The sequence below is a fragment of the Dermochelys coriacea genome, chromosome 1, assembly GCF_009764565.3.
Source record: "Dermochelys coriacea isolate rDerCor1 chromosome 1, rDerCor1.pri.v4, whole genome shotgun sequence".
NCBI classification, from domain to species: domain Eukaryota; kingdom Metazoa; phylum Chordata; order Testudines; family Dermochelyidae; genus Dermochelys; species Dermochelys coriacea.
Genome location: NC_050068.2, coordinates 45,390,103 through 45,407,777, shown reverse-complemented (window position 1 = coordinate 45,407,777; position 17,675 = coordinate 45,390,103). Strand labels below are relative to the sequence as shown.

At 42.3% G+C, this 17,675-nt stretch overlaps 1 protein-coding gene across 11 annotated transcripts in view; it reads right to left on the bottom strand.

Annotated features, from left to right (window-relative positions):
- Positions 1–17,675, bottom strand: part of PAN3 (poly(A) specific ribonuclease subunit PAN3) — a 127,651-nt gene that overhangs the window by 44,075 nt on the left and 65,901 nt on the right. For all 11 annotated transcript variants that reach the window (XR_006277639.1, XM_038387852.2, XM_038387855.2 and 8 more), the window contains one exon: positions 10,512–10,662. Coding sequence is in view for 10 of the 11 variants with exons in the window: in XM_038387852.2 (XP_038243780.1) it covers positions 10,512–10,662 (151 nt within the window). In the remaining variant the exon portion in view is untranslated. The remainder of the gene's footprint in view (positions 1–10,511; positions 10,663–17,675) is intronic.

Here is a 17,675-nt window from a genome sequence, read left to right as displayed (position 1 = left end):
CCATGAAAAGTGTGCCTTTACTGGCTTGCTTAATTTAATCTCATATTAGTAGTTGTACAAGTTTCAAAGAATTGTTACCCAAGTTATAGTAGTTCAAATTAAGAGACATTTTCTTCATTCATATTCTTGTCACAAAGCTACTTTTTTTTTTTTTTTTAAATAAAAAAAGACTAATTTTATACCACAACAGTAAAAAAAGAGCAGGCAATGAAATATTGCTTTTATCTTCCTTTTGTATTACAATTCACTCCAGGCTCACATAATTCATGGGACGAGTGCTTTAAAGCTCTATTGTTCGGATTTAAATATTTTAATTAAAAGCAAAGTGTCTTGACTTTGAGGATTCATGTGGATACACTGGGAAAAAAATGTTGGTTTTAATGTATTCTTCATTTGAGACCTGGCGCTAAAGCTCCCTGAAGTCAATGATTGTACAATCCAGCCTTTAATTAGTACTACTTAATAATGCAGATGCAGTTTAGCTAGTCTACAACACATGATCTTTTTAAAAATGGTGCAATTGTTTTAAAGCACCACACAGATTTTCCACCAATTTTTTTCCTCTTGTCCACAAATTTACACTGGCACTCACCATAATCACAGCCTAAAGCTAAAGAAAAACATTAGTGATGTCTCCAGCAATTGAGGCATTCACCTTTTTCTAGAGATCAAACAAAAACACTGTATAAATATAAAATTGTTAAAAGCTTCACAGGTATTCTAAATTAATGAATGTTATAGAAGTTTTAAAATAAAATAATTTGCAAAAAGTTTTTTCTGTATTTAAAGCTGTTGCAGCAGACATTTCTTTTTATCTTAGAGAGTTTCCCCACAGTGCCCATTACCACAGTAGCTAAATGCGTGCAAGGTAATTAGATCTGCATGCACTAGGTTCCTAGTGAACTTTACAGTCTTCTGCTCTTCTTCCTTTCCTGCTATGAGATGGTTTTGCTTGGGATATAAATAATTTTATTCTCTCTTTTCTTCTCCCTCACCTGTACCCTTCTGGTATGGTTGGAAAGCTCTCAAACTGTAGGGTGTTGCATCATACCTTACAGGTGGTCAAGAAAGATTAATCTGACCTCCCTTTAGAGCTCAGCCCACAGTCAAACCCCTTCAACAGAGAACACTTTCGCCTGCTGTCCCACACTGCAACTTATGTGGACATACCCAAGCTAGCTTTTATCTAGATCAGGGCAGGCAAACTTTTTGGCCTGAGGGCCACATCAATTTCTGAAAGTGCATGGAGGGCCAGTTAGGGGAGGCTGTACCTCCCCAAACAGCAAGGCATGGCCCAGCCCCCCGCTCCTTATTCAACTCCCCCCCCTCCCCGCTTCTCGCTCCCTGACAGCCCCTCTGTCCCCTGACGGCCCACCCGGGGACTCCTGCCCCATGACGGCCCTCCGCTGTCCATCCAACCCCCTCCTCCTTCCTGACTGTCCCCCCCAGGAACCATGCTCCCATTCAATCACCGTTCCCTTCCCCCTATCCACACCCCCGCCCCCTGATCCCCACCCCACGAACTCCCCTGCCCCTCTATCCAACTCCCTACTCCCAGCCTCCTTACCTTGCTGCCTGGAGCATCTGTGGCTGGTGTTGCAGCTGCACCAAGACAGGCAGCCGCGCACACAGAGCACTGGGTCAGGCCGGGCTCAGCAGTGGCGCAGCCCAAGGAGCTTGCTGCTCTGCCGCCCAGAGCATTGTGCCGGCGGAGAAGTGAGCTGAGGCTGCGGGAGGAGGGGGAACAGCAGAGGAGGGGCTGGGGGCTAGCATCCCAGGCCAGGAGCTCAGGGGCTGGGCAGGATGGTCCCACAGGCCAGATGTGGCCTGTGGGCCATAGTTGCCTACCTCTGATCCAGATAGAGCAAACAGCAGTATAGCTGCTGCACCATGGATGACAGCATGGACTAGCTGCATGAGTTATGTACCCAGGGTCCTAGGCACGGTTGTACTCGGGAGGCAAACCTGTACCAATGCCCTTGTGGCTATACTGCTATTGTTACTTGATCAAAGCCTAACTCAGGTACATCTATGCAAGCTGGAATCACCTCTCCTGAGTGCAGTATAAACATACCCTTAATTTTGGGCTCTGTACATTTCATTCCTCAGAGGTGCTCAGTTGTCTGAATGGAGGTCAAGGATGGAGTGACAGTTTCAACAGAACAGGCCACTGTGAGCACATCACCTCTGTGTTCCCCCTACTAGCACCAAACATGGTTCTGTTGTCAGTTCAAGGTCCTGGTTCTTACCCATTTGATGGCTTTGAAGATCACGAGTCTTGAACTGTCAACAAAACCAGATTGGAAAACAGGAAGTGGAGCACAGGGTGAGGTATTTGCAGAGGCCTGGCTCATTGAAAGGCAGGCTTCTACATTCTGCATGAGCCGGAAGCCTCTACATTATTTTCACCTTCAGCCTCAGAAAGAGGAAGTTGCAGAAATTTAGACTGGAGATGACAAATGCATCAATCACTGGTCAGATTCTTGTCTGAGCAACATTATTTTAAGCAAGCTAGAAGTGAAAGAAGATTTTCACAACTGATGTTATGTGGTTCATCTAGGCTTAGTGAAGAGCCAGAACAGGGCTATGAGGCGTTGCACCACTTTGATGAATTGAAAAAAGCCTTCAATGAAAGGGAGGATAACATCCTGGCTAATTCTTCAAAGTACTTCCCCTTTCAGACCAGCATCATTTTGGTCTTGCCCAGAATGAGTTTGAACCAGCTGTTCTTCACCCAGCTACTGATCTCTGACATCTTTGTGATTGCATTGGTTGCCTCCGGAAATGAGCTATACAGCTGAGTATCATGAACATACTGGAGGCAACGGGGTCTGTGGCATATTACCAACTCTAAGTGGCTCACATAGGCACTGAAAAGAAGGCTGGTCCAAGATATTTTCTTGTGCAACTCTACAGGGGAGAGTTTATGAACAGCAGCTGCTCATCATCATTTTCTAGGTCGCACTGGAGTGGAATAACTGGAACCATTGCAGTTCAGCAGTTTTCTCCAGCTACAGAATGTAAGCAGGTCAACAGCATTTTGTGGCACTACATTTCAGCACCTACGTTCAGTGATAAGCTGCCAAAATCTTAACAGCCGGTTCCCTCCTCACCCCCCGAGGGGGTCGTGGCCCATCCGCAGCCCCATCCACCCCCCTCCCATGTCCTGACTGCCCCAGAACCGGGCAGAAGGGTCTCGTGGGCAACCGTAGTGGGTGCCCCCCCACCCCTAAGAGCCAGAGTGACCTGCCGAGGGGCGAGGTGGGGAGTCCCGGCGTTGCTTATCTGGGACAGCTTCCAGGAAGCATCCGTCAAGTCCCTCTGGCTCCTAGGGGCGGGGTAGCATAGCTGGGGGGGAAAGCGGCCACTCCCCCAACTGATCACATCACAAGTGGCACCTTAGGCACCAACTCCAGGGGGCGCCGGGGCTGGAGCAGCCACGGGGAAAATTTGGTGGGTGCAGAGCCCCCACCGGCAGCTCCCTGCCCCGCCCCGCCCCTGGCCCCAGCTCACCACCGCTCCACTGCTAGTTCATTTCCTCATCCCACCTGGAACACTCTTGCTCCCAATACTGAATGATCCTAATGAATTCTTATTACTCTTCAACAACATTTAAATCCTTCATATACCTTTTGAAAGTTATATTCTATTCCCCCAGACAAGACATACAACTTAGTTGCTTTTCAGCTAAGCTATAAATTAAAAAACATTCCCTGATTTAAAAAAGCCAGCCCATACATATTTAACTTTTATTGCTTTTTTCTGAGTTCCCTCCAATTTGTCAGCATATTTCTTATATTAACGTGACAAGGAACAGTTTGCAACATTTTAAATGAAGCCCCAACAGGGCATAAAGAGACCATTAGCAACTTAGTTTGTAACTTGTTTCTAAGTGTACTACTCAGAAATCACTGCTTATTTTATCAATTTCACAACAGAGTTCGTTTTCTGTAACTTGCTGTCCAGTATGACCTAAGACCAAGATTTTCAAAAATAGGAACCTGAAGTCAAGCTTCTATACTCTTATTCAGGCACTTACAAAAGTGACCAAATTTTCAGAGGTGAGGTGCACGAGCTGAAATTGTGGAAAAGCAGCATTGCTTACCCCATAACCTCAGCCATGCAGAACACAGTGCCATCCACAGCCTCAGAAACAACTCTGACATCATAATCAAAAAGGCTGACAAAGGAGGTGCTGTCGTCATCATGAATAGGTTGGAGTATGAACAAGAGGCTACTAGGCAGCTCTCCAACACCACTTTCTACAAGCCATGACCCTCTGATCCCACTGAGAGTTACCAAAAGAAACTACAGCATTTGCTCAAGAAACTCCCTGAAAAAGCACAAGAACAAATCTGCACAGACACACCCTTAGAACCCCGACCTGGGGTATTCTATCTGCTACCCAAGATCAATAAACCTGGAAATCCTGGACGCCCCATCATCTCAGGCATTGGCACCCTGACAGCAGGATTGTCTGGCTATGTAGACTCCCTCCTCAGGCCCTTCGTTACCAGCACTCCCAGCTATCTTCGAGACACCACTGACTTCTTGAAGAAACTACAGTCCATCGGTGATCTTCCTAAAAACACCATCCTAGCCACTATGGATGTAGAAGCCCTCTACACCAACATTCCACACAAAGATGGACTACAAGCCGTCAGGAACAGTATCCCCGATACTGTCACGGCAAACCTGGTGGCTGAACTTTGTGACTTTGTCCTCACCCATAACTATTTCACATTTGGTGACAATGTATACCTTCAAATCAGCGGCACTGCGATGGGTACCCGCATGGCCCCACAGTATGCCAACATTTTTATGGCTGACTTAGAACAACGCTTCCTCAGCTCTCGTCCCCTAATGCCCCTACTCTACTTGCGCTACATTGATGACATCTTCATCATCTGGACCCATGGAAAAGAAGCTCTTGAGGAATTCCACCATGATTTCAACAATTTCCATCCCACCATCAACCTCAGCCTGGACCAGTCCACACAAGAGATCCACTTCCTGGACACTACGGTGCTAATAAGCGATGGTCACATAAACACCACCCTATATCGGAAACCTACTGACCGCTATTCCTACCTACATGCCTCTAGCTTTCATCCAGATCATACCACTCGATCCATTGTCTACAGCCAAGCGCTACGATATAACCGCATTTGCTCCAACCCCTCAGACAGAGACAAACACCTACAAGATCTCTATCATGCATTCCTACAACTACAATACCCACCTGCTGAAGTGAAGAAACAGATTGACAGAGCCAGAAGAGTACCCAGAAGTCACCTACTACAGGACAGGCCCAACAAAGAAAACAACAGAACGCCACTAGCCATCACCTTCAGCCCCCAACTAAAACCTCTCCAACGCATCATCAAGGATCTACAACCTATCCTGAAGGACGAGCCATCACTCTCACAGATCTTGGGAGACAGACCAGTCCTTGCTTACAGACAGCCCCCCAATCTGAAGCAAATACTCACCAGCAACCACACACCACACAACAGAACCACTAATCCAGGAACCTATCCTTGCAACAAAGCCCGTTGCCAACTCTGTCCACATATCTATTCAGTGGATACCATCATAGGGCCTAATCACATCAGCCACACTATCAGAGGCTCGTTCACCTGCGCATCTACCAATGTGATATATGCCATCATGTGCCAGCAATGCCCCTCTGCCATGTACATTGGCCAAACTGGACAGTCTCTACGTAAAAGAATGAATGGACACAAATCAGACATCAAGAATTATAACATTCAAAAACCAGTTGGAGAACACTTCAATCTCTCTGGTCACTCGATCACAGACCTAAGAGTGGCTATCCTTCAACAAAAAAGCTTCAAAAACGGACTCCAACGAGAGACTTCTGAATTGAAATTAATTTGCAAACTGGATACAATTAACTTAGGCTTGAATAGAGACTGGGAATGGATGAATCATTACACAAAGTAAAACTATTTCCCCATGGTATTTCTCCCCCCCCTCCGTTCCTCTGATATTCTTGTTAACTGCTGGAATTAGCCTACCTTGCTTGTCACCATGAAAGATTTTCCTCCTTTCCCACCCCTGCTGCTGGTGATAGCTTATCTTAAGTGATCACTCTCCTTACAGTGTGTATGATAAACCCATTGTTTCATATTCTCTGTGTGTGTATATAAATCTCTCCTCTGTTTTTTCCACCAAACGCATCCGATGAAGTGAGCTGTAGCTCACGAAAGCTTATGCTCTAATAAATTTGTTAGTTTCTAAGGTGCCACAAGTACTCCTTTTCTTAATGGGAATATTGGTTTTGCTGAGGTCCGAGCGAGTCAGTAAACTGCGCCACCGACCCTTTAAACGTCCAAATGCACACACTACCACTATTCTGCACTTGCTCAGCCTATAGTTGAACAGCTCTTTACTACTGTCCAGAATGCCTGTATACAGCTTCATGAGCCAGGGCATTAAGGTGTAGGCTGGGTCCCCAAGGATAACTATTGGCATTTCAACATCCCCAACAGTTATTTTCTGGTCTGGGAAGTAAATTCCTTCCTGCAGCCATTTAAACAGACCAGAGTTCCTGAAGACGCGAGCGTCATGAACCTTTCCTGGCCATCCCATGTTGATGTTGGTGAAACATCCCTTGTGATCCACCAGTGCTTGCAGCACCATTGAAAAGTACCCCTTGCAGTTTATGTATTGGCTGCCCTGGTGGTCCGGTCCCAAGATAGGGATATGCGTTCCGTCTATAGCCCCACCACAGTTAGGGAATCCCATTGCAGCAAAGCCATCTAGTAGGACACGAACATTTCCCAGAGTCACTACCTTTGATAGAAGCAGCTCAATGATTGCATTGGCTACGTGCATCACAGCAACCCCCACAGTAGATTTGCCCACTCCAAATTGATTCCTGACTGACTGGTAGCTGTCTGGCATTGCAAGCTTTCCAAAGGGCTATTGCCACTTGCTTGTGAACGGTGAGGGCTGCTCTCATCTTGGTATTCTTGCGCTTCAGGGAAGGGGAAAGCAAGTCACAAAGGTCCATGAAAGTGCCCTTACGCATGAGAAAGTTTCGGAGCCACTGGGAATCATCCCAGATCTGCAACATTATGCGGTCCCACAACTCTGTGCTTGTTTCCCAGGCCCAGAATCGGCATTCTATGGCATGAGCCTGCCCCATTAACACCATGACCTCCAAACTGCGGGAGGGGAACGCAGTTTGAGATAAAAGTGTGTTCATGTCCTCATCACTGCCCTTCCGTTGCCTCCTTGCCTGGTTTTTCAGGTGCTGGTTCTGCAGAACCTGCATGATAATGTGCGAGGTGTTTACAATGGTCATAACTGCTGCAGTGAGCTGAACGGGCTCCATGCTTGCTGTGCTATGGCCTCTGCTCCTCCTCCGGCAATCCAGGGAAAAGGGCGCAAAACGATTGTTTGCTGTTGCTCCAACAGAGGGAGGGGCGACTGACAACATGGCTTACAGGGTTGGCTTACAGGGAATTAAAATCAACAAAGGGGGTAGCTTTGCGAGAAACAGAATGGCCCCTTCAAGGATAGAACTCAAAACTGGGTTTAGCAGGCCATTGATTTCAAGGAGGGAGCGAGGGAGAAAATGAATATAAAACAAATCTGGTCTATTTCTTGTTTTGATCCACTTCATCTACCTTTATATGGCTTGCTGGCAGCAGACTGTGCAGTACGTCCGCTAGCCATCGTCATCTCCTGGGTGCTCGGCAGAAGAGGGCGCAATACAACTGCCGGTAGGACTGAATTGCCATGAGATGAAACTTAAAAAGGTAATGACCTGGCTGAGTCATTCCCATGTTTGCCCAGGGGCCCCTGACCTCATCGAGGTCATTTAAAAGAGCACCCAGGAATACGTCGACGACGGCTACCAGTCATACTGCACTGTCTGCTGCCAAAAGACAGCAAGTTGCTGCTGTGTAGCAATGCAGTACCGCGCCTGTCAGCACCCAGGAGACATATGGCGACGGTTAGCTGAGCAGGCTCCATGCTTGCCATGGTATGACATCTGTACAGGTAACCCAGGAAAAAAGGCGTGAAACGATTGTTTGCCATTGCTTTCAAAGAAGCAGGGAAGGGGGGCCTGACGATATGTACCCAGAACCACCTGCGACAATGTTTTAGCCCCATCAGGCATTGGGATTTCTACCCAGAATTCAAATGGGTGGCAGAGACTGCGGGAACTGTGGGATAGCTATCCCCGGTGCAATGCTCCGGAAGTTGACGGTTGCCTCGGTACTTTGGATGCACTCCACCGACTACATGCACTTAGAGCATTTGCGTGGGAACACACACAATCGACTGTATAAAAACACTTTCTACAAAACCGACTTCTATAAATTCGACCTAATTTCGTAGTGTAGACAAGGCCTAAATCTTTCAGGTAATTTTCAATTCAGATGACAATGTTCATATGCATACCAAAAAGACACAGTTTTCCAGTCAGATTGCATGGCACTTTATACCTTACTAAAGTTCACATATAATTATTGCATTATGTCATCCGTCATTTATGTTAATTTGATCAACAAAAATATCAACAATTTTCCCAACATGATTTGTTCTTTGCAAAGCTATGCTATTTAGTGTTTATTTTTCCGTTATCTTCTAAATAGTTACAGACAGTTCTTCCATTATTTTACTAAGGACTGAAGTTGGTTTTGCTGGACATCAACTGTCAAGACTGAGCATTATGTACAACAATTGCTCTTTTTGATTCCTCTAGTATAGGGGTGGGCAAACTTTTTGGTCAGAGTGCCACATCTGGTTATGGAAATTGTATAGCGGGCCATGAATGCTCACAAAATTGGGGGTTGGGGTGCAGGAGGGCTCCAGCTGGGGGTGTGGGTTCTGAGGTGGGGCTGGAGATGAAGAGTTGGGGGTGCAGGAGGGTGCTCTGGGCTGGGACCGAGGGGTTCGGAGGGTGGGAGGGGGAATCAGGGCTGGGACAGGGGCATAGGAGAGGGTCAGGGGGGCGGGCTCCAGGTGATGCTTATCTCCAGCAGCTCCCAGAAAACAGTGGTATGTCCTCCTCTGGCTCCTACGCGGAGGCACAGCCAGGCAGCTCTGCGCGCTGCCCTGTGCGCAGGCGCCGCCCCTGCAGCTCCCACTGGCTGCAGTTCCTGGGCCAATGGGAGCTGCGGGGGCAGTGTCTGGGGTGGGGTCAGCATGTGGAGCTCCCTGGCTGCCCCTATGCATAGGGGCTGGAGGCAGGACATGCCGCTGCTTCCAGGAGCCGTGCGGAGTGGGGAAAGATCCTGATCCCACTCCCTGGCTGGAGTGCCAGAGGGGAGCAAGCCCCAGACCCCACTTCCCAGCAGGAGCTCGAGGGCTGGATTAAAACGTCTGGAGGGCTGGATGTGGTTCCCAGGCCGTAGTTTGCCCACCTCTGCTCTAGTACCTCCCTAGTTCTCTATGACTTGTCAAAAGCAATTGTCAGGGGCTCATGTACATTAGCAAATTCCCTTAAAGACCTGGGATGTATGTTATCCAGACTTGCTGATTTGTATATATTCAAATTGTCCAAGTATTCCCATATGTGCTTTTTATCAAAAATTAGAAACTAGTAAAATATATCTTTGCTTTATCAAACTTTGGAAAACTAATAGAAAATTTCAAGCAATTTGCACAACTGTTTTTATTTCAGAACACCTTTGAATTCCAGGATTTGCATGGAACACATTTTTATACGAGTTTTTAAAACTGAAAATAATTGGAAACAGAACCCTAAATATGGGTTGCAAACTGAGATTACACAATAGAACAAACGATAGCAGCAGAATTAATTTTTAAAAGCCAAGTGATTTTAAATCTTATTTTCTAACACTAAAGAAAGTAAGAATTTTCTAAAGCTAAAGGTTTAAATCTTAGGGCTTGTCTACACTTACCAGAGGATCGACTCTGTGGTGATTGATGCATCGGCGGTCAATTTAGCGGGTCTAGTGAAGACCTGCTAAATTGATTGCCGATTGCTCTCCTGTTGACTCCTATACTCCACCGAATCAAGAAGAGTAAGGGAAGTCGGATTTACTTTTCCCTTTAGTGTAGACAAGGCTTAAGTGTCAATGTATTATTACATCCACAATACCTATCCTAGAAATAAATAAAAAGCATTTATTGTAAAAAGTACACCCGAGCTATAACAAAAGAGATGCACAGTGGGGGGGGGGGGGGAAGGAGGGGAGAGGAGGCAATAACTCCTCCAGCCCTGTCGCAGTGGTGGGGCTCAAGGTGGGATCCTGGGACTGGGTTCATTATATCTGAAGGTTTGTTATTATGAAGGGCATTATAGAGAGGGTGTACTGTAGTAGTAAATTAGTAGGAAAGTTATTTCAAGATATTGTATTATTATTGGTACTAAGGATTTTAAATTAAGAGCTAAACCAGGAATATACTATACATTGAAAACTTTACTCCTAGTTTTAAATGGGGTTAAATTTGACATGTAGATTAATAATAAACAGCTATACTGCAAATCATTATTCCCAACTTACCTGGAGCTAGTCCAGCAGTAGCAGGACTTCCCATGGAAGGGTGAGAGAACAAGGCTTGAGAGAAGGCAGACATACTTGACTGAGATACATTATTCAGCCTGGAAGTTGATCCACCTTTCGGAATAAATTCACTTGCAGTAGGATTTGGTGTCTGTTTAAAAATCAAATACAGTAAGTTAATGTTTATTTCAAATGTGAAAATATAGACAATGCCTATTAAGCTCAAAAAACTTTCTAAGCAAGTATATCAGAGGGTAGGGGACATTTTAAAGATGTGCATACAGCTTGTCTGAATAGATACAGAAAATGACATTGCATAAACAGATTTTAAAGTTACCTTGTACCTTACATCTTAAGGAGCATTATTGTGCTAGCCTTATGAACATCTGAGTTATGAATTTATAGAACACCTTCGCAAAAGATTTGTCAAAAATCTCTGATATTTTAGTATTATGGACCTTTCGAGAACTGACACTTTGTAATGGGAAAGCCCTAACACCGCTGCACAGATTGGCACTACACTGAAGTATTTTAGGGAACTACACTGCTGAAAGTACCTCAGAACTGAAAAAGAGTTTCAAAGTTAAGTTGTAAAAACCACTTCTACTACAGAAAGGTCATTTCTGCCTCTGTTTCAAACAGGTTTGTACGTTTCTTTTTTTGGGAAGTACAGCTCCCTTCTGTTTTAGGCCACGTCTACACTACCACTTACGTTGGCAAAACTTATATCACTCAAGGGTGTAAAAAAAAAAAAACCACACTGCTGAGCGCCATAAATTTTGCTGACATAAGTAGTAGTGTGCAGAGCGCTATGCCAGCGGGAGAGCTTTTCCCACCAACATAGCTACCACCTCCTGGGGGTGGTTTAACTAAGTTGACAGCAAAGATCTCTCCTGTTGGCACACAGCAGCTATGCAACAGCTGTAAGGTCTCCAGTGTAGACATAGCCTAAGTTATTTACTCCATTTACATAGCACCTTTAACAAACTGCTAGTTGCTACACCATAGACAATATAGATTCATAGATACTAAGGTCAGAAGGGACCACAATGATCATCTAGTCTGATCTGCACAACACAGGCCACACAATCTCACCCACCCACTCCTGCAAAAAAAACCCTCTCACATATGTCTGAGCTACTGAAGTCCTCAAATCATGGTGGTTTAAAGACTTCAAGGAGCAGAGAATCCTCCAGCAAGTGACCCATGCCCCATGCTACAAAGGAAGGCAAAAAACCTGCAGGGCCTCTCCAATCTGCCCTGAAGGAAAATTCCTTCCTGACCCCAAATATGGTGATCAGCTAAACCCTCAGCATATGGGCAAGATTCACCAGCCAGATACCCAGGAAAGATTTTTCTGTAGTAACTCAGATCCCACCCCATCTAACATCCCATCACAGGCCATTGGGCCTAGTTACCATGAATTATTAAATATCAATTAATTACCAAAATCATGTTATCCCATCATACCATCTCCTCTTATCAAGTTTAATCTTAAAGCCAGATAGGTCTTTTGCCCCCACTGCTTCCCTTGGAAGGCTATTCCAAAACTTCACTCCTCTGAAGGTTAGAAACCTTCATTTAATTTCAAGTCTAAACTTCCCAATGACCAGTGTATGTCCATTTTTTCTTGTGTCCACATTGGTGCTGAGCTTAAATAATTCCTCTCCCTCTCCGGTATTTATCCCTCTGATATATTTATAGAGAGCTCCCCTCAACCTTCTTTTAGTTAGGATAAACAAGCCAAGCTCCTCGAGTCTCCTTTCATAAGACAAGTTTTCCATTCCTCTGATCATGCTAGTAGCCCTTCTCAGTACCTGTTCCAGTTTGAATTCATCCTTCTTAAACATAGGAGACCAGAACTGCACACAGTATTCCAGGTGAGGTCTCACCAGTGCCTTGTATAATGGTACTAAAACCTCATTATCTCTACTGGAAATACCTCGCCTGATGCATCTCAAGACTGCATTAGCTTTTTTCATGGCCATATCACATTGGTGGCTCATAGTCATCCTATGATCAACCAATAGTCCAAGATCCTTCTCCTCCTCCGTTACTTCTAATTGATGCATCCCCAGTTTATAACTAAAATTCTTGTTATTAATTCCTAAATGCATAACCTTACACTTCTCACTAATAAATTTCATCCTATTACTATTACTCCAGTTTACAAGGTCATCCAGATCCTCCTGTATAATATCCCGATCTTTCTCTGAATTGGCAATACCTCCCAGCTTTGTATCATCTGCAAACTTTATTAGCACACTCCCACTTTTTGTGCCGAGGTCAGTAATAAAAAGATTAAATAAGATTGGTCCCAAAACTGATCCCTGAGGAACTCCTCTGGTAACCTCACTCCAGCCTGACAGTTCACCTTTCAGTAGAACCCACTGTTGTCTCCCTGTTAACCAATTCCTTATCCACCTTTCAATTTTCATATTGATCCCAATTTTCATATTTTCCAATTTAACTAATAATTCCCTATGTAGCACAGTATCAAATGCCTTACGAAAGCTTATGCTCAAATAAATTTGTTAGTCTTCAAGGTGCCACAAGTACTCCTTTTCTTTTTGCGAATACAGACTAACACGGCTGCTACTCTGAAACTAGATCCACTGTGTTTCCTTTGTCTAAAAAAAACTGTTACTTTCTCAAAGAAGGAGATCAGGTTGGTTTGGCACGATCTACCTTTTATAAAACCATGTTGTATTTTCTCCCATTTAGCATTGACCTCAATGTCCTTAACTACTTTCTCCTTCAAAATTTTTTCCAAGACCTTGGATGTTACAGATCTCAAACTAACTGGCCTGTAGTTACCCGGATCACTTTTTTTTCCCCTTTCTTAAAAATAGGAACTATGTTAGCAATTCTCCAATCATTCGGTACTATTCCTGAGTTTACAGATTCATTAAAAATTCTTGCTAATGGGCTTGCAATTTCATATGCTAATTCCTTTAATATTCTTGGATGAAGATTATCTGGGCCCCCCAATTTAGTCCCATTAAGCTGTTTGAGTTTCGCTTCTACCTCAGATATGGTAATATCTGCCTCCATATCCTCATTCCCATTTGTCATGCTACCATTATCCCTAAGATCTTCTTTAGCCTTATTAAAGACTGAGGCAAAGTATTTGTTTAGATATTGGGCCATGCCTAGATTATCCTTGACCTCCACTCCATCCTCAGTGTTTAGCGGTCCCACTTCTTCTTTCTTTGTTTTCTTATTTATATGGCTATAGAACCTTTTACTATTGGTTTTAATTCCCTTTGCAAGGTCCAACTCTACTCGACTTTTAGCCTGTCTCACTTTATCCCTACATGTTCTGACCTCAATAAGGTAGCTTTCCTTGCTGATCCCTCCCATCTTCCATTCCCTGTATGCTTTCTGCTTTTTCTTAATCACCTCTCTGAGATGGAGTACTTGTGGCACCTTAGAGACTAAAATTTATTTGAGCATAAGCTTTCGTGAGCTACAGCTCACTTCATCGGATGCATCCGATGAAGTGAGCTGTAGCTCATGGAAACTTATGCTCAAATAAATTTGTTAGTCTCTAAGGTGCCACAAGTACTCCTTTTCTTTTTGCGAATACAGACTAACACGGCTGCTACTCTGAAACCTCTCTGACATGCTTGCTCATCCAGCTTGGTCTACAACTCCTGCCTATGAATTTTTCCCCTTTCTTGCAATGCAGGCTTCCGATAGCTTCTGCAGCTTTCATTTAAAGTAATCCCAGGCCTCCTCTGCCTTTAGATCCATAAGTTCTTCAGTCCAATCCACTTCCCTAACTAATTTCCTTAATTTTTGAAAGTCAGCCCTTTTGAAATCAAAAACCCTACTTGCAGATTTATTTTTGTTAATCCTTCCATTCAGTTTGAACTGAATTAGCTCATGATCGCTCGAACCAAGATTGTCCCCTACAACAGGCAACAGTTGAACACCCTAAAGTAAGCAAGGCATTTGAACACTGACTGTAAAACCATTAAAATTATTAGTTTTGAACTTGCATTTTAAAAAAGTATGTTTTTCACAGCAGAAGAAATATAAACTGATTCTAGATGGGCATAAAGAATACTATAGGATATCCATCTAATATAAACTGAAGTGGACAGAAAACATGTGAAGTTAAGAGTAGGAAATAAAAATGATCAAAATTCTACAAGTAGAGGTGTATAACTTGAAGATCATTAAGTGTTGGTTGGCAAATTTAAGTATACATTTTCAAATTCAAAGGGAACTGCTACAATTGCCTGAATAAAAAGGTAAAAAGAGTGAAAAATCGGAAAGAATAAGTTAGCAGCAGAACTTTGAATGGACAACAAGCTGTTGACGAGATAATGGTTGACAAAAAACAAAACTAAAAAACCCACACCCTCACAGCAATTAAATGAGGTATGGACCATACTGTTTTAGGTAGTTGAAATAAAAGATTACAAGTTTTAAAATTTAGATTAGTTAAATTACTAAGTTGTATACTTTTCCACAAAAGTGAAAAAAACAAGTCAAAGAAATTCATTTTTTCATTTCACACACATTAGATGGAAGACATGACAACGAAGATGGATTCTGAAGAAAATTATTGAAAACATTGTTTTAAATACTTCTGGTATTACAAATAAATTAAAAGAAATGAGCCTCCAGTTAGACACTTCAGCCATATTGCGGAATATAATATTTGAAACTACTAGAAAGGAAGGCTAAATCTGGACATTGCAACAAGATAGATAATACTCAAAAATTTAAAATCACAAAAAATAGTCCAACAGCCAGCAACGGATTTGGAATGGAGCTCTGTTGCATTCCTACATTCCAGCCCTAGGATAAATTCTTACCAAAAAATAATCTGTTTTAGGTAGGAGTCAATTTGTGCAAATGTGTGAATATTAAATCTGAAGCACAGTCAATAGAGAACTATCCTATTTGAGTCACAACCAAAAGTGCAGACAGGAGAATTAAAATACCTGGACTCATAAGGGTATAAAGATGTTCATCTACGATGCTAAAGGAGTTGTAAAGTCTGGGTAAGGAAAAAAAAAAATCAATAAAACCTAAACAAAGAGAGGAAAATAAAATGAAAGTTAATTATAACTGGCAATTTTAAATGCATTTAAACGCAAAGGGAAAGTTCTAGACAGACACCTGAACATTTTAGGTAGAGGAATAACTGTAGAATGAAATATGGTCTTTAACAGCCTGAAGTAAGATCAGGCAAACATGCATGTGGTCAGTTAGATGAAGAGACTGCAGAAAGTGAAGAGAAAGGAGGATGCATTGAGTGGAAAAATAGTTTTCAAATACAATACTACTACTGTAAATTCATCAAGCAACATCATTCAAACAGTGTCTGAAAACGATGAAAAGCTTGTAGAATCAAATTAAATTGCATCATCTCAAAGAATGGAAGTCCATAGAAAAATAGTTTACAGTTACAAGCAGATCATGAACCCTTCATGTCTACAATATTGTGATGAAAATTCTACCATGTCAAAACATTTTGTGAAATTAAAACACCTATCCTTCAATGAACAAAAACAAAATGCAGTCAAAACCAAAAATGCATCCAAGAAACTTTTCAGCAAAAATTCCCTACTGCCTCCTAAAAAGTGGGCAACTTCCAAAACCCCACAATTGATTAATACTTAACTCCCTCAGCTCAAATGGAAGTCCATTCTACTGTCTATAAAATCATACCACTGTAAATTCCTAAATATATTGCACAAATTTAGGTACCCAGGTTCTGGTCTGTAGAACAGCAACCAGTAGGTTCAAACATTTTAAAATGAAATTCTACTCCGAATGTTTCCACTTTTGTCACTCTACGAATAATTCGGTTTATCCAAATTAGGTGGCTGCATCTGGATGCTATTCTCCATATATAATCTAAATAGTACTTTATAATGAAATTGCAAAAAAATACCCTTGATTTGACATTATATCACTTGATATATCCTATTGGCCTTTTTAGTCACTCACTCACTCACCTGCCTCTTCTATGCTGGTCAAAGAAGAGATTTGAGGATTTAAACAAGCTTCCAATTTCTAACCCACTTGACTCTATACCCATTGATCAGAAAAACAAGTAGGTTATAAACCATTATAATCAGAATTTTAACAGTAAAACGTTCTAAGCAGTCACAAACAAGAAACATTTTCTAATAATTTAAATAACATCATGATCAGGAAATTGGATGTTTAGTTCCCAGAGCACGCTTAATTGCCATGTTACACAAAAGTTGACAAAAGCTTTTAAGAACAGACAAATTTCCTGAATGTGTAAGCTCTCAGCTATAGTGCCACATTATATTAGTGTGATTTTTCTGCAGAGTTCCTTGTTACATGTGCATTTTTAATTTGTAATCACTTGAAATCAATTAAATTTTATTTCATTTTCTGGCTTTTAGATATATGACCACATGTTTAAAATAGATAGGCACAGTATGTACACTGTGCACATTCAAAATAGTCAAGGAAGTGACATATCACTGTTACTTGTCTATACTTGCTATTCATTTCAGTGTTCTTTTCCAAACTTCACAAAATGTATTCAATCAATTAGCATATCCAACTACCAGGTACATGCTAATTTTGAATGCAAGATTAAGAAATCAGTTATTAATGCTCTAAGTAAGTACCCAAGAAGGTTCTTATACCTGAAAAAACATCCTTGTCAAACTCTGGCAACTCAAAACACCAAATTAAATTTTAAGAAACTTTTGACTAAGTTTGAGTCAACAATAAGACTAAGTCAAGAGTTTTCAGCCCAAAAGGGGATGGAATTGCTTTAAATAATCAAAGACAACAAGTGCATCACTACAGTTTTATGTGGATTAGTTTAAACACACTATATTGAAATAAGAATGATTCCACTCTGAAGGGACATTTCACCCTTGACTACATGTGGAAATTGCAGTGGTTTAATTTAAGGTGTGATTTTAAGAACTATTTAAATGGCTGAAAAAGGCAGAGAATATTTATTTTGGTTTAAGACTTTGCACTTTAGTTTAAGTCTTTTCCTAACTGAAAGTGAGGGGAGACTTTCTTAGGCACAAAGAAAATTTACTTCATTCCAATCTGTTACACTTATGATACTCCACAGAAAGCAGTGTTGACTTTTTTTGTAGTCATGTGCAAAACCACAAAGAACCCAGTTTGACCCTCTGAATCCTG